Source organism: Mus musculus, chromosome 2 (genome assembly GCF_000001635.26).
Source record: "Mus musculus strain C57BL/6J chromosome 2, GRCm38.p6 C57BL/6J".
NCBI lineage: Eukaryota > Metazoa > Chordata > Mammalia > Rodentia > Muridae > Mus > Mus musculus.
Window position 1 is genome coordinate 32,520,855 of NC_000068.7, and position 23,647 is coordinate 32,544,501.

Sequence of the window (23,647 nt, forward strand, 5' to 3'; positions counted from 1 at the left end):
GTGTAATGTATGCATGGTTTCTGGATTTTTTGTTTTTTTTTTTTTTTGGTGTGTGTGTGTGTGTGTGTGTGTGTGTGTGTGTGTGTGTGTGTGTGTGTGTTTCGAGACAGAGTTTTTCTGTGTAGTCCTGGCTGTCCTGTAACTCACTTTGTAGACCAGGCTGGCCTTGAACTCAGAAATTCACCTGCCTCTGCCTCTGCCTCTGCCTCTGCCTCCCAAATACTGGGATTAAAGGCGTGTGCCACCATGCCTGGCGGTATCTGGATTTTTACTTTTTACATGTTATTATTATTATTATTATTATTATTATTATTATTGGTTTTTTGAGACAGGGTTTCTCTGTATAGCCCTGGCTGTCCTGGAACTCACTTTGTAGACCAGGCTGGCCTAGAACTCAGAAATCTGCCTGCCTCTGCCTCCCAAGTGCTGGGATTAAAGGCATGTGCCACCACGCCCGGCTTACATGTTATTTTTTATTTGTGATGATTTGAATATACTTGGCCCAGGGAGTGGCACTATTATGAGGTGTGGTCTTGTTGGAGTAGATGTGGCCTTCTTAGAGGAAGTGTGTCACTGTGGGCATGGGCTTTAAGACCCTCTGTCTAGCTTCCTGGAAGCTAGTCTTCTAGTAGCCCTCAAAGGAAGATGTAGAACTCTCAGCTCTGCCTGCACCATGCCTGCCTGGCTGCTGTCATGCTCCTGCCTTGATGATAATGGACTGAACCTCTGAACCTGTAAGCCAGCCCCAATTAAATGTTGTTCTTATAAGACTTGCCTTGGTCATGATGTCCCTTCACAACAGTAAAACCCCAACAAAGGTATTATTTTTATTAATTTGTTTGTATACTTATTTGTATATGTGTGGAGGTCAGAGGACAGTTTGGGGGGATCAGTTCTCCACTTTTACCAAGTGGGAACTGGGGATGGAACTCAGGTCATGAGACTCTGTGCAAGTGCCTTTCACCTGCTGAGCCATCTTGCCAGCCCAATGCATTTTTCTCTCTTCCCCTGTGGCCTTGGTTAGAGACCAAACAAGGGCATGTTGGGCAAAGGTAAAGCTCTCTCTCTCTCTCTCTCTCTCTCTCTCTCTCTCTCTCTCTCTCTCTCTCTCTCTCTCTCTGAGTTATGCCCCTTATGGCTTAGCTTAGGTCAAGAGTTCAGGCTCAGGATTGGAATGGCCTGGATTTGAAGTCAGCTGCATCAGTGACTCCTCAGGCGTGATGGGCACAGTGCTGCCTCTCTGTACCTCGGTCTCCTTATCTTTCTTCCCCCATGGGATTGCCAGGAGAAGTAGGAAGGCTTCCGTGCAGGGATGTCATGCTTAACCTCTGGGCAGCATCCTAAGTGGCCAGTACAATGCAAAGTCCAGCTCTGCTAAGTAGGGGGAAGAGAAGGGGACGAACCCACTGCAAACTGGGTGTTTCAGCTAAGCGCCAGCAACCACCACAGCTCTCTTAATAAGGAAAGCCCCTGCCCTCTGGACGCTTCAGGGCTCCTGACTGCTGGTTTAACAATTATCCCTTAATATCCTCAGGCTCCGTTGTGGTTACTCTCTGGTCCATGCTGTAAGGCCCTAGGCAGTGCAGGAGGTAAAGCCTCTCTAGGCCTTCATTCCTTCTGTGAAATGAAAAGATGAACCTGTAGCTCTAGCTGGCTTTATAGCAGATCTTTCCCTGTTTTTCCCCACTAATTAATTAATTAATTTCCTTTACATCTCAATCCAGCCCCACTCCTCCTAGTCTCCCTCTCACAAGCCCCTCCCCCAACACCCATGCCCTTCTCTGAGAAGGAGGAGGCCCTCTTGGGTACCAACCCACAGTCTTGTGTTTTGTGAAAGAGTTGTGGGAAGGATTAAGGGCCCTGAAAGGGATAGGAGCTCCACAGGAAGACCAACAGAGTCAACTAACCTGGACCCTTACGGCTCCCAAAGAGCATACAAGGGCTGGACTTAGGCCTCTTCCCTGTGCATATATAGCAGATGTGCAACTTCATGAGGGTCCCCCAACAACTGGAGCTGGGGCTGTCCCTCTCTCTGTTGCTTGCCTGTGGGTCCTGTTCCCCTAATTAGACTGCTTTGTCTAGCCTCAGTGTGAGAGGGTGTATCTAGTTACAGCAGATCTTAATTAGCCCAGTACACAGTGCACGGGCTGAGGCCAAAGCACAGAAGTCATTGTTATTGCTTGTGATAAGCACGGTTGGGAACATGGAGACCTTTAAATAAAGCAGGGTGGCCAACACCATGCTGCCTTGGGGTTGCATTACTGAGGCAGTGATTTGAGTCTCTCTTGCCATAACGAACCTCAGGTCTACGGTCTACGGTTCACCTTTCTCTCCCAGTGCCTATAACAGCACCTAGCACACACAGCGAGTACTCCATTTCTACAAAGTTTAATTTACTTTTTATTATGCATAGGGTGTTTTGCCCACAATTATGTCTGTGTACCATGTGTACGCAGAACCTGTGGGAGCCAGAAAAATGTGTTTGATCCCCTGGAGCTGGAACTGCAGCCAGCCGTGATCTTTCATGGGGGTGCTGGGAACCGAACTTGGTTCCTCTGGAAGAGTACTCAGTGCTCCTAACTAGCGAGCCCTCCATTTTTAAATTTAATTCTCACAGACACCTTCAAAATGGCCATTAGGATGATTCGTATTTTAGAGCTCCAAAATGGAAGCAGAGAGAGGTTAAGGAGCTTGCTGAGGCTCACTCAGTGGCAGAGGCAGGGTCTGAGGCTGAAGAGACCCTGGTTGGCTGGATGATTAGAGAGAGGAGGGAGCCCAGAGTTTGGACCTGAGAGGTGGAATCAGAGCACAGACCCTGGAACAAGCATCAACCTATCCATCCTAGATGGTTCCCTGAGTGGGAGAAATGTGGGGAGGCGGCAGGGTCCTAAGGTTAAGCAGAACATTAAAAACTTAGGGTGCCCAGATCCCAGGCCCTGATCCCAGGGTGTCAGGAAGTTAGGATTGATGGGAAAGCCCAGCAGGGTAAGTTCCCTACTGTCCCTGGGGAGGGTCAGAGGAGTAGAAAGGACACATTATACAGCAGCGAGGGCAGGGTTAGGGCTCTACCTCAGTTGGTAGAGAGCTTGCTTAGCATGCACAAATCTTGGGGCTGGATCCTCAGCTCCTCATAAACCAGCTGTGGTGGTGCACATCTGGTGGCGCACATCTGCAAATGGAAAGCGGCAGCAGGAGGGTCAGAGTCTCAGGGTCACCTTTGGCTCTGTATCAAGTTTTAGGCCAGCCTGGCTAGTATCTATAAAATCCCATCTCAAATAAAGCAGCACCAAAATGAGGCTGTTCATAGCCAGGATCTGATGCCAGGTAATTCACAAAAACCCTTTATATATATTCTATAATGCAGAGAGTATATCCTACATTTTAGATGATATAAGCTCTTTGAACACTGTCAGATCCACGGGGCTAGTGCGACCACAAAATCCATCTCACACATGAGAAAACTGAAGCTCCGGAATGCCACACCTGGCTCCAGGTCCCGGAGTTGAGAGGCCAAGAGTTTGCCAGCAATATCCTAAGTGGCTGCTCAACCCCATGGCTCCTGGGTCCTGTCTGTCCTCCACCGTCTTCCCAGTACTTCACCACTATATGCCACCACCAAGCTGCCGATAGATATTTTAAAACCGTTGCGGTCTGAGGAGTATGACTAAGAACTTAGTAAATATGCAGAGCTCAGCGCAGGCTGCAGGCTGTGTGTGTACGCGCAGGTATCTCAGGACAGGGCGGTGACCCAGGAGCACTTCTCCATGGTACACACAGCCCACATCAGTGGGTGAAAGGTCCTGCCAGGTTATGTAAGATCCACGCCCGCAGCCTGCATATGGCCTCTGGGCGGGAGTTTAGAAAGATCCAGAAGACCCACTCTAGAATAATAAGCAGGCCTCTTTGGAGGTAGCCTCGCCTTTGGATAGGCTGGCCAAGAGAGATCTCAGCCAGCCCATCCCTCCCCGTCTCTGGGTGTCTCCACTCCACTTCCTGGGCGTCTGCCTCTGTGTTATGCCCTTTTCTCTGGTACCTTATGTAACTGTGTAAAGAAGGTGTCCTTATCTTCCTTCTCCATTGAGGACAGTGAAGGTGAAACGGGTTAATGATTTCCTTGAAGCCGTAGGGCCAAGGAGTGGCCGGGCTGGTATCTGAACCCAGGGCACATCTTAGACTGAAAGAAGGCAGCTCCAGACACCTGTGTACTCAGGAGGTGTTCCGAGACCCGGCAGCAGGTAGAGAGAGGGAAGGTGAATAGGGGTCAATTTCTGATTCCCATGGGAAGACAAAGGCCACGTGGGTCTGGTTTGGACTTACCATCTTTCCAATGATACCTTCCATGGCTCTCCACTATATAGATCAAAATGCAGCATCAGGCCTGTGTTCCCTGCTAGCCTTGCCCATTCTTCTAGAAGGCTCTGGACTCTTACACTTTCCCCTCCACCTGTTATCAGCTAGCTGTCTTCTTTCCATCAATGTCACCTCCCCTGGCTGGCTTTCTGCTACTTCCTCCGAGAAGCCCACCTTGACTACTCACTCTCCAGCAAGCTTAATTTTTGCCATATCAGACCTATGCTTTTATGCATACTCACAAATCAGAACTGCTATGAATGCTACCAAACAGATAAGGGAACGGAGGCTGAGGGAGTTGGAGGGAGCTGACCCAAGTCACACAGCGTCTTCTGTGCCCCTACCTGATAGTATTACTCTATGCTGTAGCTCCTTCAGAGGCGTGGGCCTCTACACCTGCCCTGGTCAATATTGTGGCCACCAGCAGCTTGGGACTAGTTATATTTTAAAAGTTGAACTAAATGAATTGAAAACCTAGTTCTTGGAGGGTGGAAACAGGAGGGTTGGTTGGAAGCTGGAGGTCAGCCTCGGCTGTAGAGTGAAACTGTCCCAAAATACTCAGAGAAACAAAGGAAAAAAAGCAAGGGAGGGGGCCTGAACTCCTCAGCCCTGCTAGAGCTCACAGCCACAGATGTCTGACGGTTACCGCATTGTTGGATGCAGAAGCCTTTCCAACACCTCATGGGGTTCTGTGGTCAGTACTGGTCCAGATGGTGGATGTGCTGAGGCCTTAGAACTCTTTGAATGTCAATGCTCATGACTAAGGGACGCAGCACCGAGGTCAAGGTCCGCAGCAGAGAGCTTGCCCAGCGTGCATGAAGCCCTGGGCTCCATCCCCAGCAGCAGGTAAAGCTGGGCACGGTGGCACATGCGTGGAAGCGCCGTGTTCACGTGGATGTTAGATGGCAGCATATGGCAAGAATTTCCAGAATGTAAGAGACGGAGGCAGGAGGATCAGGAGTTCAAGGTTAGCCTTGTCTGTGTAGCAAGTTTAAGGCCAGCCTGACCTATGACTGAGACTGTTTAAAAACAACAACATCAACAAAAAAACCCCAAACAAACAGAAGCGTGGTGGTGTACACCTTTAATTCAGGAGGCAGAGGCAAGGGGATGTCTATGAGTTCAAGACTAGGCTGGTCTATGACAGCCTGAGTTCAGCCCCTGGAATCCTCGTGGTAGAAGAAGAGAACCAGCTCCCGAAAGCTGTCCTCTGCCCTCCACAGATGCTACATGGTGTGCTCTCGCACGCACACATGAGTAAGCAAACAATAAATGAATGCAGTGGGGCTGGAAGGAGGCTCAGCACTGTCTTCTCTTCCAGAAGTCCTGAGTTCAATTCCCAGCATCCACAGGGTGGCTCACAGCTATTTGTAATGGGATGGGACGTTTTCTGGAGTATCTGAAAACAGCTACAATATACTTATATAAATAAAATCAATAAATCTTTTTTAAAAAATGAATGCAGGCCGGGTGTGGTGGCGCATGCCTTTAATCTTAGCACTTGGGAGGCAGAGGCAGGCAGATTTCTGAGTTCGAGGCCAGCCTAGTCTACAGAGTGAGTTCCAGGACAGCCAGGGCTACACAGAGAAACCCTGTCTTGAAAAAACCAAAAAAAAAAAAAAAAAAAATTGAACGCAGTAAAAAAACAAACAACAACAAAAAGGTGGAGGGGAAAACCTAGGCTCTTTGGCTGGGTGTAGTGGCACATGCCTTTAATCCCAGTACTCGGGGGTGGGGACAGAGGCAGGCTGACTCTGAGTTCGAGGTCCACCTGGTCTACAGAGTTAGTTGCAGGCCAGCCAGGGCTACATAGTAAGACCCTGTCTCAAAAAAACAACATAAAACTACTCTCTCACTCTCAGCACAACCTAGCGTACTGTCTGCTGAAGTCAAACAACTCCTGTGTCTTAGTTCAGGCAAGGTAAGGAGTCCCTATGAGGAAAAACAGTATTAAACCAAATCTAAAGATAATTGACTAAGTGAGAGCAATATATATATATATATATATATATGTATAAACAGCAGTTAGCACTCATATATAATACGCCACAATAAGTAAATTAAGAAAATGTTACCTCAGTTTAGAAATAGACAATGGAAATAGATGGAATACAAATAATTAAAAAATAATAATAATAAATCTTATTCCTGCTTGTTTATTTCACCAGGTCAGAAAAGATCGAAGGCATATGGGAATATGTATGGTCTTATACATTGGTGGGGCATGTCAGTGGCATTGTGCCCAATTAGTGGGCAGCTTGAGGCATCGCTCAAGAGTCAATTTGCAAATGCCCTTTGACTCAGTAAGCCTCGGGCCCAACACAGGATGGCTGACTCCAGGTCTTGTGCTATGAACCATGACTCCCCGGCGAGTGACGAGTGGTCAGGCTTGGGCTGGCAGAGTTGGCGGATTATCCGAAGGACTGCGGACTTGGCTGTGGAGGCTTAAGCAGAATGGATTGCTGTGGGCGAGTTCTTTGGAGTCTTTATCTTTCTGTGTGGCTGGCTCAGATGACAGCAAGGAAGCCCAGGACAAATCAATATGTCCTTGGTCAGCTGCTTTGGTGGCTCCACTGCCTCTCTGCTTCTACAAATAATTGGAGTCCAGTCACCAGTGAATCAGCACGGACAGCCCTTGGCAAGCCGGACCGAGAAGGTTGCTTGGCGTGGCATGTCTGGGTGAAGGCGGCTCTGTACTGGGTGGGTCAGGTGACAGAGAGCCTGGGCCAGCTGGGTAGCTACCCTCAAGGGGATTTGGGCAAGTGACATTTCTCGTTCCTACCTTAGGTCTTCCTGTGTCTGGTTCTCTCTTGTGACAATCCTCTTCCCAGTCCAGGGCCTCCATTTATTTCCTTCACTATGTCCAGATGTCATTCTAACCCTGGGGTGGGGACGGTAAACGGGTCCCAGGCTCTCATTTTCTGTGCATGTGGGTTTGTGCATGTTTGGTACCATGAGGACACAGAGGCAGGAGCAGGCATTGATTTAGAGGGCGAAGGATGAGGTTTGGAGACAGGAGCTAGTTCCAGACACTGAGTGATATTATCGTATAGGCAGCAGGGGTCTGAGGGAGGCAGGCAGAGAGTCAGAACAGCTGTTTCTAAAAGGGTCTAAGTGCCAGGCTAAGAACTTGGCATTTTATCCAGAGAAAGGCAGAAATATGGAGAAATTTTTGTTTATGATATTCTTATAATTAATATTGTTAAAGGGCAAAAACTAATTCAGGTTTGGGGGTAGAGTGCCTGGTTAGCATATGATGTCATGGACCTGGTGGTACATGTCTGTCATCTGAGCACTAGGGGGTGGGGAGTGGGTAGAGACAGGAAGACTAGAAGTTCAAGGTCATCTTTGGCTACATAGCAAGTTTGAAGGTAGCTGACACAGGAGGATCTTGGCTCAAACAACAACAAATCTAACTCATTCTAACATAAAAATCATACAAGGGCCAGGAGCATTTCTTCTAATAAACTGTGTGTGTGTCTGTGTGTACGTGTATGTGTGTGTGTCTGTCTGTGTGTGTATGTGTATATGTGTCTGTGTGTGTCTATGTGTGAGTGTGTCTCTGTGTGTGTGTCTCTGTGTGTGTCTGTGTGTGTGTGAGTGTATGTGTATCTGTCTGTCTGCGTGCATGTGTGTGCGCGTGTGAGTGGTGCTGGAGCTCAGGTTCCAAGTACTTAGTAAATTCGAGGTAAGGCTTTACCACTGCACCACGCCCCAGCCCAGAAGAGCCAAGAAGGATCACTCCAGTAAACAGCTTTTCCCAGCCTCTCTTCAGATGGAAGCTTCTGCTCACAACCCTTTTGGGTGTATCCCTCCAAGATTCTTTTCTATGCTCACATAAACAGCTCTTATTTTTCTTCACAAAAACAAGCTTGTCCTTTAACATACTGTTCTCTGAGAACCGTGTCCACCTCCCGCTCCAGCACATACCAGTCTCCTGCTCTCGGGGAGCCCATTAATGTCACCTGCCTTCACATGGCATTCTGAGTGCCGGGATGGGGCAGGGGACAAAACACAGTACTTGTCCTGGAGGCCTCACTCCCTCCCAGTATCTGCCTATAATATACAGTATGCAGGGATGTCTTGCTTCTACAAGGCAGAGTCTCGCTTTGTAGCACTGGCAGGCTTAGAACTCATTATGGAAGCCCGGCTGGTTTGTGGATGAACCTTCCCCTGCACGTGGAAGGATTACACTTGGGTCATTTGTGAAAAGGAATTTTGACAATTTTGGGTGTTGTGACACATGATTATAATCTCAGCACTTTGGATGCTGAGGCAGGGGGACTGCTATGAGTTTGAGGAAACTCTGGGCTACACAGCAAGTACAAAGTCAACCAGGCTGCATAGTGTCTCATACAAAAACAAATTCTGCACACACACACACACACACACACACACACACACACACACACACACACATTTCTGATGTGGGGTCCCGTTTGTTGGCTAGGCTGGTGACGTGGAACTCTTGGAGCAATTTCCTGCTTCAGAATCCACATGGCTGGAACTATACACATTGTATTGTTACATTTTTAAAAGGTTAAGTGTGTGTGTGTGTGTGTGTGTGTATTAGGAGTGTCATAGCGTGACATACTTGTAGAGGTCAAAGGACAACCTTCAGGAGTGTGTCTCTCCTACCAACATGGGGCCTGGGGATCAAACTCAGGTCTTCAGGATTGGACAGTGAGCACTTGTACCCATTGGCCCATCTGGCTAGCCTGGTGAATGCTTATCACTCTGTAGGATTATTTTGAGGAGCTGAAGTATAGTCACTCATCCGAACACTCATGCACCTGCCCGCACATCCATCCATGCATGCACCCATTCATGTATCTGTCCACCATGTAGCCATCCAGCTGTATCTCCACATACATGTACATTTAGTCCCAGATTTGAAGTATGTGTTATGTGGCAGGCTTTGCACTAGATAAAAGGACCCCATGGGTGAAGAGTGTGATTCTGTGCAGTTCCTGCTACGATGGGACAGAGCTGTCAACAGCAGCACAGAGTATATCCATGGCCAGAGACAGTGTACTAATTTACTTTCTATTGCTGTGATAAAGATCATAACCAGCCGGGCGTGGTGGCGCATGCCTTTAATCCCAGAACTCGGGAAGCAGAGGCAGGCAGATTTCTGAGTTCGAGGCCAGGCTGGTCTACAAAGTGAGTTCCAGGACAGCCAGGGCTATACAGAGAAACCGTGTCTCAAAAACAAACAAACAAACAAACAAACAAAACAAAACAAAACAAAAACAAAAAGATCATAACCTAGACCAATTTGGGGAGGAAAGAGTTTATTTGGCTTACACTTCACCATTGAGGAAGCCGTGGCAGGAACTTGAGCAGAATAAGAGCCTGGACCAGAGACCATGGGGGAACCCTGCTTACTGGCTTACTCCCATGGCTTCCTCAATCTGCTTCCTTTGACAACCCAGGACTACCTGCCTGGGGTGGCACTGCCCACAATGGGCTGAGCCCTTCCACATCAGTCATCATCAAGAAAACGCCCTACAGACTGACTGAGGCATCTGTCAATTGAGGTCCCTCCTCCCAGATGACTCTACCATGTGACAAGCTGACATAAAACTCATCAGCACAGAAGGTGAAGGTTCTCCAGGGTGCTCTGACTCCTCTGGCTGCCCTTCTGTCTGAAGGCTGTGGTCATTTCTTCATTCTTGTCTACTCCCGACCGAAGTCTGAACCCTTGCTGACTTTCACTTAACTGTAATCAAGAACAACTCAGAAGGCATGTAATCAAATTAAAGATATCAGGGCTATTCAATAGGTAGGAAGTCCTTCTCGGACTCTATAGCCTTAACAGGGACTTTGAGTAACTTTAAATAAAAATGTTTTTATTTGGGGGACTGAAGAGATGGCTCAGTGGTAAAGAGTACTGGCTGCTGCTCTTCCAGAGGACCGGGGTTTAATTTTTAGCACTCACATGGTAGCTCACAACCATCTGTAGTTTTGTTTGTCAGGAGATCTGATATGCTCTATTGACCTCCTCCGGCACCTCCTCAGTGAAGAATGTGGCACACAGATAGATGCACATGGAGGGAAAACACACATACTTATAAATATAAAGAGAAAATGTATTAGATAGTCCCTTCCCGAGGTCCAGCCAAGCAGCTTGCAAGCCTGACTACCTGGCCCCTTTCCATCCCATGGCTGCTGCTTGTGAGCCACGTGGTTGACCTCCATGTCAGCCTAACTCAAGGCATGGCATTCTCTCTCTCTCCCCTCCACCTTCTTCTTCCAGGCAGTTCCAAAGCTCCGCAGCTTGTCACTTCTGGTTTCCCTTTTAAACACTAGGACAACCTTTAGGAGTCAGTTTTGCTTCTCCATGATGGCTCCTGGGGATCAAACTTAGGTTGTCAGTTGTCAGGTCTACACACAGCGAGTGCTTCTGCTAGACCATCTCTCCAGCCGTTGCCGGCACAACTCCTCAGTGACTACTATTTTTTTAAAAATATATATTTATTTATTTATTTTATGTATATGAGAACACTGTAGCTGTACTAATGGTTGTGAGCCATCATGTGGTTGCTGGGAATGAAGGTTGCTCACTCTGGTCAGGCCTGCTTGCTCAGAACTACCTCACAGGTCGGCCCCACTTTGTTTTTATTATTATATCTAAGAACACTGTAGTGTCTTCAGACACACCAGAAGAGGGCGTTAGATCTCATTACGGATGGTTGTGAGCCACCACGTGGTTGCTGGGAACCACGAACTTGAACTCAGAACCTTCAGAAGAGCAGTCAGTGCTCTTAACCGCTGAGCCATCTCGCCAACCCCCTCAGTGAATATTAGTACAACAACACAAGAACTATCTATTGATGCTTCCTGTGAAGTGTGTCTCCTTTTTCTTCCTATCATTCTGTCTCTACCCATAGGACTGGCTTCAGCCTCATGTCTGTGTCCCTGTGGCTTGCTACATAGCCTTGGCCAGCCTAAAAACTGCTATGTAGATCAAGATGACCTCCAACTGTGGAAATGCTCTTGCCCTTCTGTGCTGGGATGACAGAAGTGTGTCACCACCATCTGGGTCCCCTTTGGAACCACAGTGAAATCTAAACTTTTAGGCCCTCAAGGGGCCTTGTAAATTAGTGGCCTGCCTGCCTCAACCCTTTTTCTATTCCTTCTTACTTACTCCAGTACAGTCACAGAGTTTCCTAAATACACAAACTTATGCCTCTGCCTCCAGTGCTTCACATGCCTGCCTGGGATCCCTGAATGAATGAAGTCTCAGCTGAGATGACAGCTCTGAGAGGTGTCCCTTAGCCACTGCACCCAAACAGAGCCTCCAGCTTAGTCTCCCTGGATCTTTCCCCCAAGACTGTCTGCCTGAGATGGTCCTGCCAGGTTTCTCATTCATCAGATCCTGGCCTCAGCAAGGTGGGGCAGTAAAGGGTTGGGAACTGGGGCTTTGGAGGAACATGAACTGCTGGCTGGCGGTTCCCACGACACTTGCTCAGATCCTCTTGTGTATTAGTCAGAGTTCTCTAGAGTCACAGAACTTATGGATAGTCTCTATATAGTAAAGGAATTTATTGATGACTTACAGTCTGCAGCCCAATTCCCAACAATGGTTCAGTAGTAGCTGTGAATGGAAGTCCAAGGATCTAGCAGTTACTCAGTCTCACACAGTAGCCTGGTGACTTTGGGAGGTCATTGTTCCTTTCCCCAGTATGACCACATCGAATAAACCTCCTTTCACTCTTGTCTCTTTTACTGGAATATTGAGGAGGGGCAGTCAACGCTATCTTCTCTTGGAATAAGCTTTCCAACATTCTTTCCCGTGCAAGCAAAGCTTGCACCCAAGCTTGTTTGCCACAAACAGCCAATAGCATATTGGCTAGCTTTTGAGCATAGTACTGTCGACCCCAAAGCACTAGTCCTCACTATGCTATACTATACTATACTATACTATACTATACGTAATACCTGCCATCCGTAGATCCTGCACCTCAGGGTTACAAACTGAGGCCCCATGTTGGTTCTTTGGGACAGGGTTTCTCTGTGTAGCCCTGCCTGTCCAGGAACTCACTCTGTAGACCAGGCTGGCCTCAGAACAGCCAGTATTCTGGTCTCACACCAAACTGTCTCTTGCTTCCTGTCCTGTTAACATGCTTTTTGCACTGCCTGGGAAGTGAGAAGGGACACTTCCGGGGGTGGCAGGGTGTTCCTAGCCTTTAGGCTACACAGAACCAAATGGAACCAGGCCTGGCGGCAAATTGTTGGAGAGGCCTGAGGTTACACAGTTGAAACTGAGGATCCAGTTAGGCCTCCAGACACTCTTGGCTGACTTCTTAGATATCTCATCAGGGGCCACAGGCTCTTCCCTTAGGGAACAGGCCTTAAGGGGAAAGGTTGAGAGTCCAGCCAAAGAATTTAAACCCTTCAGGCCAAGCCTGGTGTGGAAGCCTAAGCCGTAATCCTAAGGTTTAGTAAAGGCAGAAGGACCATCCCCAGCCACACGCAGTTTGAGGCCAGCCTGGGCTAAAGACAAAAACTAAACACAGTCGGAGCTGGCAAGAAGACTCAGTAGGTAAAAATGCTTGCTGCCAAGTCAGATGACCTGAATTTAATCCCTAGGACCCACGTGGTAGAAGGGAAGAACTTAAGTTATTCTCTGCCCTTCACTGCACTGTGTGCCATGTGCCCAATCATATCAACAAACGTAATTTATTTTTTAAAAGACAAAGCCTTCAGGCCTCTACTTCCTCACCTTCAAAAGGAGATGCCTAGCTACATCAGGGAGGTCTGGATGGATTGGTTCGTTTCATCTCCAATCTGACTGCGTTTTCCACATTATGGGACAATTATGAGGAGCAGAGATTGCCACCCATGCTTCTGAAATGTAAGCTCAGGAAGTCTTCATGCACATGTCCAAACATGATATCATGCATGGTATCAAACATGATGTCCGGCAGAGAATTTACATCTCAAATGCCAATCAGCCCAACTCTCTTTAATTTTCCACAGGGAAGTCCAGCAGACCTTAACTTATCTCCTGCCCGGATCAAAAACGGCCTTTCACTCACCCATTTCCCCATTTTCTTTCCTCCAAGTTATCTGATGCCAGAACAATCAAGTCACTATCTAGCTCAAAAAACCAGGAGATGCCTCCTTCTTTGCTCTGGTCTACAAGACTGGGCCAGATTCTAGCCTGATCTGCTGTTCTCTCAAATTAGAATTCATCCAGGGATACTCCACAAACTTTTTGAGTACCATGCTGCCGGGCCAGCAGGCCTCTAGTGACTGCCACTGCCTGTACCCCGATGCTTGGCCGGCTTTGTGTCAGAATCCTTTGAACTTCCGTTCCAATCCGAAAGCACACGCCTCCTCTGACCTCCCTACTTGAGTTCTTCAGCAGACTCTCAGATCCAGTCTTTCCACTGGGTGCCTGCCTGACTCAGGACAGAGTTCCTAAACACTGGCGGCCTGGATAAAAAGAATCATAAAATGCCGATAGTTTGGAGAGTACGAGGTCCCCAAGGTGTCCTTTGCCATAACTATCGGGAAACTTTAAACAAAAGCCTTAGATAACAGCCTGGAACCAGGCAGGCCGAGTCACAAGGTTGCCGGGCTCCAATGGATCTTCAAGAGCGGCAAAGCCAGGACAGATGCTTGTCATTTTTAGAGGCGAGCAAGACCTGCATAGGTCTTGAGACACCTCTGCGATTGTTTTCCTGAGAACAGGGGTGCTACCTCCTCAGCCTGCTTCATTGCTCACTGAGCTCAGGTCTTGGCGGGATCCGGGCAGGCCGTTCTAGCCCTAGTTTCCAGATTGTTTCCCCTAGTCATTGTTTCTCCTTTTCTTGGGCTCGCGCTCTCCTCCCGTTCTTTCCAGTGCCGGCCCCCACACCCCGCGACCTCCCACCGCCTCTCCGCACCCCCCCCCACCGCGCTTCTCAAGGAGGCGGGTCCAGCCCCGCGAGCGCTCCAATCCGAGCGCCCTCAACTGGCCCTGCCTCCGCGAGCCCCGCCCCACGCCACCGCCAGCCAATAGAAATTCGTGTTCGTACAGTCGGCCTGTCCAATCGCAGGTTGGCTGTGAGCCTCGCGCGCCCCGCCCCTGCTGCTCTCGGCCGCGGCTCCGCGGGCGGTCGCGCCGGGGCTTCGGCATTCTCCGAGCAGCGCCGAGCTGCGTCGGGCTCAGCCGGCTGCGTCCGGAGGTGCGGGCGACGGCGCCGCTGTGCTCCAGCGGTGCTAACCGAGGCAGAAGCCATCCGGCCGGGTCGGAAGGCGCCTGAGACTCGGGCAGGGCAGGAGCGGCGTAGGTCCCAGGACTGAGCGGGAGGCGGACCGGCACACGTTCCCGGCCCGGCAGAGCCTCCCGAAGCGGTCCCTGCAGAGCCGGGTCGGTCGCCGAGGTGGCTTCCGCTTCCCGGGGCCTCACCTGCGCAGGCCGCGGTGCGCCAGGTGCGGAGGCGTGTGCGTCGCCTGGGCACCTCCCACGGCAGCCAGCGGGGCGGAGGCGGGGCCGCCGCCCGGGTCTCCAGCGGTTCGCCCGGCCGTCTCCGTCAGTCTCACCGGTCCGCCGGGCCCCGCGGATCGGGATGCTGCTGCTCGCTTGCGAGCCGCCCTCCACGCCAGCCCCCGCTGCCGGGGCCGCACCTCGCTGTTTACATGTCAGTGGAGCCCGGGTTCCCCGAGGGTGAGAGCAGCCGGCTCACTGGACCTGGGGCTCCGAACTCAGATCCTCTCCTGCCCGCAGCCTCCGCCGCCATCTGGACTGGATCCAGCTCTGGTGTTTTTGAGGAGGGGGGTGTGGTGTCGGGAAAGGAATCCTGGGGTTTTCTAGTATCCCCTTCTTTTTTTCTTTTTTCTTTTCTTTTTCTTTTTGGCCCTGCGGGCTTCAGACTCAGGGAACTTGCTCATGGCTTTTTTGATGAAGAAGAAGAAATTTAAATTTCAAACCACTTTCACCTTGGAGGAGCTGACTGCGGTCCCCTTCGTGAACGGGGTCCTCTTTTGCAAGGTCCGGCTGCTGGATGGCGGGGATTTTGTCAGCTTGTCGTCCAGGTAGGCATTGAGGTTTTCGCGTTTGCAGGGGAGGGTGGGGAGTGCTGATGAGTGAGATCTAGCCACTTGGCAAATGTGGAAGACTCAGCTAGGGACGGATGGGCAAGGGGCCCGCCTGGGGAAAGATTTGCTCTAAGCAGGACTTAGGTCTGAGTGAGCTGGCAGAGCGCCTGGCATTTGTCTGCAGGTGACCAGCCAGAAACCTTTTAGGGCCCTGCGTGCACTCTTCAAGTCACCCGTTTTACAGATTTGTATGGAGAGAGCTGACTGAGATTTTCACTTTAAGGGATTAAGTAAGGGTGTCTCAGGCCACCTTGCCACCAAGCTGGCTCCTGTGGCTGTCATACGATTGAGAGATTGGGCCAGCCAGGGCTCTCTGGCTCTCTCCCCTTGGCTGGGAAAGCCCAGTTCCAGGCACTCCCTGGATTTGATTGCGGGAGGTGGCTGGATTTTGGGTTGCCCAGCCCCCTCTTGAGTGACTGCCCTCCACTGGCTAAAGCTGGACTGCTTTGCAATGCAAATGTCCTTGCCAGGAGACTGCCTTCCCCTGTGAAAAAAGCCATCGGGTTTGATTTTGTGTCCGTCATCGTCCTAGTAGGTCCAGCTTCCCAGTTTATTGCTGAATGAGGTCCCAGTCCACCTTTTGCAGGTTGAGCTCATGGCGGTCACACAGTCCTGACCTGCCTGCAGAGGTCCGTAGAGTCCAGCTAATGGGGAAAGGAAGTCAAGTTCAGGCTCTTTCTGGGTTCCTGTTCCCTCTTCGGCACACTGGACCTAATACAGGTTTCTCCATCAGCTTTGTAAAGGGAAGTTGCAGTAGATAGGCCCCTGGCCCAGCTCCCGAGATGCTTCCCCCTCCTAGCCTGTCCCTTGCTTCTTAGGTCTTGTGGGCCTAGTTAGCTGGACCTGCCCCACTATTCAGAGCGCTCAGAGGTGTGTTAGACGGATTGGGATAATGAGCCCCAGAAAGAGGAAGTAAATTGGTTGCCAGAGACTTTGCCGGAGGCATTTGTCAACCAGATTTGGCCAGTTGGAAGACCTGTTGGGTGAATTCTGTTGGAAGGAGAGAAGCTATGTGGTCTGATTCAGATTTTGGAATCTGTGGATAGAGGTGCCTGTTCTGTGCACTGGGCCTCCTGTTCTGCTCAGGGCCGCTTATCTGAGGAATTTGGACAAGGGCTGCCCTTTGTGGTGGGGGTGGCTGCAATCCTCTGCCTGTGAAGTCTGTAATCCCTGCAGTTACCCTTCCTAACGACCGGCTGGTCCGGCCATGGCGCAGTGTCAGAGGGTTGTGCTCAGTGATTGGACCTGGGGTCAGCCACTGAGAAATACCCAGTCTCCCTGATCTCACGTGCTGGCAATTACTGGTGCTCTGCTCACGGTCTCACTAGCACCTCTCAACACCACCCACGGAGCAGGAGTAGAGGAGGGGGAATCATTCTTACAGAGGTGAAAACAGAGGCTCAGAGAGAGTGACTTTAGCTGTTACACTGTGCCTCTGACCCTCAGTTTCCTCTTACTGTAAAATGGGGAAGTAATGTTCACCTTTCAGTTGTGAGGGGAATGGAGAGTGTACCATGCATGACCAGGGGAGTGGCTACAGTAGTTAAGATTACTGTATTGTAAGGGGTCCCGGCCCCAGCCTTCCCCAACCCCAGGCTACAGGATGGGGGGGACACCCCTTAATCAGCAGAGGTCCTTAAGTGATCTGGGATTGAGCACAGTACCAAGGAATTTGTACCAAGCCCAGGCTAAAGTTTCACATGTCTACTTAGACCCTTAGCCAGCCACTGTGACCCTACCTGTCAGCTTTTCTCCTGCCTCAACATGTCCCCACATCCTGGAAAGTCTGGAAAGTTCCAGGACTTACTTAGCACACATGCTCTGGATTTCACCTCTGTTTTCCCTTCTTCCGCCTGGCAAGAGGCCACGGATTCTCTGAACCCAGCCAAGCCCAGGTTCCCATCTGGAATAAAGCCTCATCTGGGTGGGTGGGGTACTAAAGAGGAAGGGACTGCCATTGAGGCCCAAATCTCAGTGCTTAGATCCTGGACACTTGGGTACTGCTGAGCAAGTGTGGCGGCAGAGAGCCGTGATGTCGGAACCCACACCGCTTTAAAGTGGCTTTGGCTTCTGTGGGCTTTTACCAAGGAGATGAGCGTTCCTATGTTGCCTTTCCCTCTGCCCATACCCCTCCCATATTTATTTTGTACCCCAGGAGCCTCAGCCACCTCTCTACTACCTTGATCCTGTTGTTTATAAGTTGACTGAGGTGACTGGACCTGCTTAGCACATCTTTCCAACCCTAGGATGGCTTTTTGGACTGTTGGCAGCATGGGTGGTGTCAGACTGACTACAGCCCTAGGCCCCACCCTTGCAACACCCTGTTTCCTAGCTGGTGTTTTCCAGTGTGTTGAGTGCCATGGCAACGGCTGGTATTCAGCTCTGTCTGACCCAGTTGGAACAGGTGCGACAGGTGATTCCTGGGGCTGTTTCTTACCCTTATCTTCCAACACTGCCTTAGGAGCAGCAGTTCCCACGGCAACCAGAGTCCTCGTGCCCAGATTGTGCTAGGCATAGCACTGAGTGTTTTGAGCAGGGTATCCCCACTAATCCTCCCAGCCATCTGGAGAGGCACTGAGACCAAAGTGGTAAAACCACACACTAGAGGTTACCAGGTAGTAAATGGCACAGGGGGAAAATTCCTTTCTCATAGTGGGTTTCTTTGATTGTATGCTTGCCGATGCCAGGGACTACCCAAATACCTGACCATCTAACCCTATTTGTGGGTGAGGACACTGAGAAAGGAAGATGAAGTGACTGGACCCATGTTACCGAGCCAGAGAGTAGCAAAGATAGAACTTGATTGCAGCAGGTCTAGTGCAAAGCCCTGTCTTGGTGGTATGTGTCAGAAGCAACTACAGATCCATGGGACATTCCAGACTCGACAAAGGCTTCTTTCAGTGGCTTGGGTGGTACAGCAGAGTCTGGTGCTGGACGGTTTTGAGGCACTGAACTTGGTTTTGTGAAGCCCAAGGTAAATATAGAGTCTCTGGACTAAAGGAATCAATGTATTTGTGGTCACGCATAGGCAATCCCTCCACATAGTGGGCATTTGCTATGTGTTCTTGCCTGGGGCCTCCCAGGAAGATAATCCAAGTGGTACCTGGGAGGGTTTTCAGGGTTAGCAAGTGTCCAGGAGGATACAGAGGTCCCATCCAGTGTGGCGATTCTGGCAGAGGCGAATGTGTACACGTGGCCGTCAGAGCAGGAGAATGTTCCTCCCTGGCATTGGCTTGCCACACGCATGGGAGAGGCGTGCAAGGAAACACGGGCTTACCTCGCAGGAAGGAGAAGAGAGAGGAGAGGATACTGCTTCCTTAGCCTGTGGATGGGGAAACCAGTCTGGGGCAGAAGTGTCCTGCCAGAGTTACTTCATGGGAGGAATATGTGACACAGTTGGCCAGACTGTAGTCTAGCCCTTACCTCTGTCCCCGGGGCTTCAATCCTCCTCTTTGCACCAGGAAAGTGGGTGGGGCCAGGAGGAGAAGAAAGATCTCTTTCAAGGCCACCTCCGGCTTTGTACTTGAGTGCTAGGTTGTCTGAGAAGCTGTGACTTGGAGTGGGCCTTCCCTCAACCCTTGTCCTTTCTTCTTGGCCAGCTTTGAGTCCTCCGTGGGGTTTTATTTTTGTAAATAGAGCCTGGCCGCTATCACACTTTCTGTGACGCAGCCATGTGCCCGTCATACATGAGTACTCAAAGGAGCTTTTGGGATCTTGAGTTAGCTCTGCATCTAGAGGTCTTGTGCTCAAGCCCAGACCCTGGTCCTGGGGCAGGCAGACCGACTTGATTGTTTCCTACCCAAGCCACATTTTTTGGCCAGGGTTCTCTCCCTCTCCCCCTCCCCCTCCTCCTCCTCCTCCCTCTCCCTCTATTTAAAAAAAAAAAAAACCTGTAGAATGTCTCTGGGTTTGCAGCCATGCAGGGCATGCTCTGGGATAGCTTGGTATGGGGCTCTGAGAAAGCAGAATGGAGATTCCTAAGGGGGTACAGTGTTAAGTACAAGAGGACCCCACAATTGGATAAGGCCTTTATTGTCCTGGTCAGAACTGGGTCGCTGTTGGTTGAACAAATTGGAAAGGTAGAGAGTGAATAACCATGGGTTTTTTCTTTCTCCTTGACTGAGACTCCCTTTCCACTGGCAGTCTTGTTTCTTGGAGTTCCTAGTTAGGTTGTGACAATATGCTTGGTAGGCCAAGCTAATCTGGGGCAGGTTCTTGTGGATCCTGGTGGACCCTGGCATGCCAACCGGTGAAATGGTTTTGTTCAGACATCTGTCCATCTTTCTTTTCTCTAGCTTCAAATTCTTTTCACCCCTTGCCCTAAGCTTACTGTTACCTCAGGAAGGAACAGTTTATGGGAGTCTTAGAAGCTGAGAGGGATTGAGCTGAAGATGGGGAAGAACCTGTAGAGAAGGAAGCTCCTGGCTTGAAGGCATGTCTGCCTATGCGAGGTGGGATGGGGTGTGAAAAGAGTTGTGGGACTAGAGAAAACAAAAATGGAAGGTTGCGGGACTGGAACTGCTTTCAGTCTTAGGGATCCTATGAGGGCCCAGGGAGCAGGGGAACAATGTGGCATCATTTACCTGTTAAGATGATGGCTCTTGGGTGCTGGTAAGAGACAACAGGCAGTGCTGACCTAGCCTGGCAGAGAAGTGGCACATAGAAAAGAAGGAACAGAATGGAGAAGATACCGGGCAAAGTGGGCAGGAGGGTTCCCTATCCTAGACACGGCACCATACTTTGAAGGTGCTAGGAGATAGGCATTCAAAGGGGGCATAGTTTCAACGGTGTCCTGGAAACCAGGGCTCATGTAAAAGTGGAAAATCAGACAGCGGTGCTGTGAGGCAGCAGTCAACATAAGGGACTTTGAAATGGCCTCCTCACCTGTGTTTTGAGGGCTCTTCCTTCTCCTATGGCAAACTCTTAAATCCTTGGCATGTTCTGAGTGTCTCTTACTGTCAGTTTGCTTCCTGAGGCCCCTGTGATCGGTCTTTCCTGTGCGGGCACAGTGGCCAGGGAACCTATGGTAAGAAACCCCATTGTCAGGAGATGGGGAGGAGTGGGCCTTAGAGATCAGCCGGGCCATGGTGCCAGCATACCTGGCTCTCTCTGAAGTCAGATCATATGGCTGTGGCCTTGGTAAGGAGCTTCCCAACCTGTTTCATGCCTTAGTGACTACTGCTTGAACCTGGCCTTTGCTGCCAATTGGCTACACCATTGGCGTATGCCACCTTGGCTGTGCCTTCTCCTGCCTGGTAACTTGGCAGTAGCCCTGACCTGAGGTGATCTGGTTGTATGGAAACAAGCCCCTCAGGCCTGCTCTTTGCATGGAAGTCCTGGTTGTGTGGAACTTCTTGGCTGGAATAACATTGTTGCCTATAGGTCCTGCTTACCTGGGAGTGGCTGGGAGGCCCCTGGAAACCCTGGCTGGCTTTCAAGAAGCCCTGCTTGTGCATCCAGGTGCCAGCTAGTAAGCCTGCCTTTGGGTCTTAGGAACTGAGGGACTTGATACTTGGAATATAAGGAACTGGGAAGTAAACTAGTTTAAAAAGGAGCCACAGAGAAGTGTGAGCAAGGAAGAGACACCAGGAAGAGACCTGGAGCTAAGGTGTGGTGAGAGGGCACATAGGTCTGCTTTATCTACCTCTCCTAGCTAGTGCTTTGAATTGTGGGGACATTAGATTTGTCCTAGCTCCTAGTGATATCCTGGGCCTGCTGGCGCCTCAAAGATCAGACCGTATTTTTGTAGACTTGAAGCTGCCTAACCTGTATCTAGTGTCATCAAAGGGTTGTGGTTGCAAACTTGTGGTTTAGTTTCTTGGCATCCGTGGCTTAGAAGAAAGAGCTCTTGAATATAGACCTGAAACAGCTTTTACCCCATTTTGCCCAGATGTTGACTGGCAGCCCTCAGCTCTGCAACCACCTTGTTTCAGGGGTAGGCAGAAGGAGTACTGTTGATAGGAAATGACTCTCTGTTGGTTAGGTTTCTATTTTACCGCCCCACCCCAGCCTGTTGTTCACTGCCTCTGATTTCAACAAGGGACTTAAACTCCAGCCTCTTCCATCTCCCTTGAAGCAGGACTGCTGTTGCTGGGGGATGAAGTAATGGTGCTTGTTGGAGCAGCTTGGCTCCTGATCCACAGTGGAAACACTGTTACACTGTGTCTTACTTATTCCCTCTGGGCCAAGAGGTGTGTCTCTTAGTAGCTGGTACTCCCTTGGGGGTCTGGACCACTGTGGTGCTGACAAGAGAGGGTACCTATTGCTCAGACTTGCTCCTTTGCCTTTAGCAGGGGTGAGAGATGGTAAGGAGTACCCTAGTGTCTGAGCTGAGGGCCTAGTGGGGCTTGCCGCTGGGTCCCCATATTTTCTCTTCCCCATTGGCTTAGTCCTGCTCTGCTGAAACACTGCTCTGGTACCCTGGCAGACAAGCAAACAACCCCTTACAGAGGTGCAGGCACTGGCTATAAGTCTCCTGGTAGGGATGGATGAGATAGCCCAAGGTCTTTCAATGGCCTACATCCTGCCCCTTGTTTTTCTGGTTACTCTGCTTTTTCTTAACCCCCTTACCCAGCTTTTTCACATAGAACTACTGCTCAGCCCAATGGCCATTCTAGGAAGTCCCCTACCCCCAGGCCTATTGACCTTGTTACCTGCTATAGCCCTTCATTTAAAAGTATTATAGTCCCTATTCATTATATCCAGCTTCTTCCCAGACTATGGCCCTTCAAGGCCAGAAAAGCATCCATTGCATCTTAGTTCTTGGGCCTCATGCTGTGTGTTGGCATCACCCCAGGCTGGGACTTCTCTCCCCTGGCTCTGAACCAATGTGGTTGTTGGTGTTGACTATGTGGTGGCTACTGCCAGCTGCTAAGCCCAAGCCTACCCTCCATCCAGTGCCTGAAGTATCAGTCTGTGCCAGGAGGAACCCTTATCCATAAACTAGGCAGCTGGGTACCACTGTGGCTTAAAGACTGCAATTGAGAGGCAGCCAAGGACCCACTAGCTGAGTTGAGTGTATCACTTGCCGAGGATATCAGTGTCTGTACATGGCTGGGAGGGAGCGTGAACTCAGGCACTACCGTTGGGTCTTGCAGCTGTTGAATTGCTTTGGACTATGGCCAAGGGCTTTCTCCCTGTAGACTGTTTCTTCTTCTAATGGGTACTCACTTGAGGGCATCAGGAGGTCAAGATTACCTGCTCAGCACACGACCAGGCCCAGGCAGCTACCATAGACTAAATCTGCCAAGAGAGGAAGTATACACCTGGTATCCAGAGAACAGAGGCTGGGCCGTGTTCACATGTTAAGCGGTCTCTTCAGACATGTGCAGGCAAGCACCTGTGGCTTATACTTTCCTGGGTTGTTCCATGACAGTTTTCTGGTCACTTTGTATGTTCGGGTCCATGGAACTATGGGATACTGTCTACCTCTGTAGGGTCCTACCTGTCTACACCTGTCCTAGTCATTGCTGGACAGGCCTTGAGGAAGTGATGTGAATTTGGGGTGGGTTGGTAGAGCTTGGTTGTGGGAGAAGAGCAGGAGAGAACTGGTGATTTTTTTTTTGGGGGGGGGGGCTGTCTTAGAGAGGGGAAGAGCTTGGAGATGGACCTGACAATATGCTGACGAACCTAGGGTGGGTTTGAATCCATCAGACATGGATTTTATTTATTTCTTAGTTCACAACTATTTTTATGTATATGAGTTTTTTGCCTTCATGTAAATCTGTACACTGAAGTAGAAACTTAAGGGTTCTTTGGAAAGTCAGTTGAAGGAACGCTTCACTGACACAGGCACAGGAGAAAGGATGTTCTGCTAAAGCAAGCACGTGAAAGGACATGTGATGAAGGATTCTTTGCTAACAACATGCATGTATTGGTCTGCTTTATATTGCATAGTTGAGCTCCATTTGTCGGGACTCCATAGAGAGAAACACATCAAAAAACTTCTGGTGGTGTGTTGCAGTTTCTTTCCGCTACCATGGACTCAGGCTGATGGGCAGAGCGATGTCAGCTGAGACAGACGCACATGCTGAGGCAAGACTGGTGGAGGACACATGATGTTTGGAGGGGATAAACAGGACTCGATGGACAGTGGCTGTGGCTGAGCTAGGCGTAGAGAGCTGGCTGTACAATGCTTGTTGGTCGCATGTCTTTGCTGATCTTCACTTTGCAGATAGAGGCATAGTTGAGAACTTCTCCTTGGCAC

At 50.0% G+C, this 23,647-nt stretch overlaps 1 protein-coding gene across 1 annotated transcript in view; it reads left to right on the forward strand.

Annotated features, from left to right (window-relative positions):
- Window positions 1-14,504: 14,504 nt before the first annotated feature.
- Window positions 14,505-23,647, forward strand: part of Fam102a (family with sequence similarity 102, member A) — a 34,392-nt gene continuing 25,249 nt past the window's right edge. The window contains exon 1 of the mRNA NM_153560.4: window positions 14,505-15,378. Within this exon, the coding sequence (NP_705788.1) occupies window positions 15,233-15,378 (146 nt within the window). The 5' untranslated portion in view covers window positions 14,505-15,232. The remainder of the gene's footprint in view (window positions 15,379-23,647) is intronic.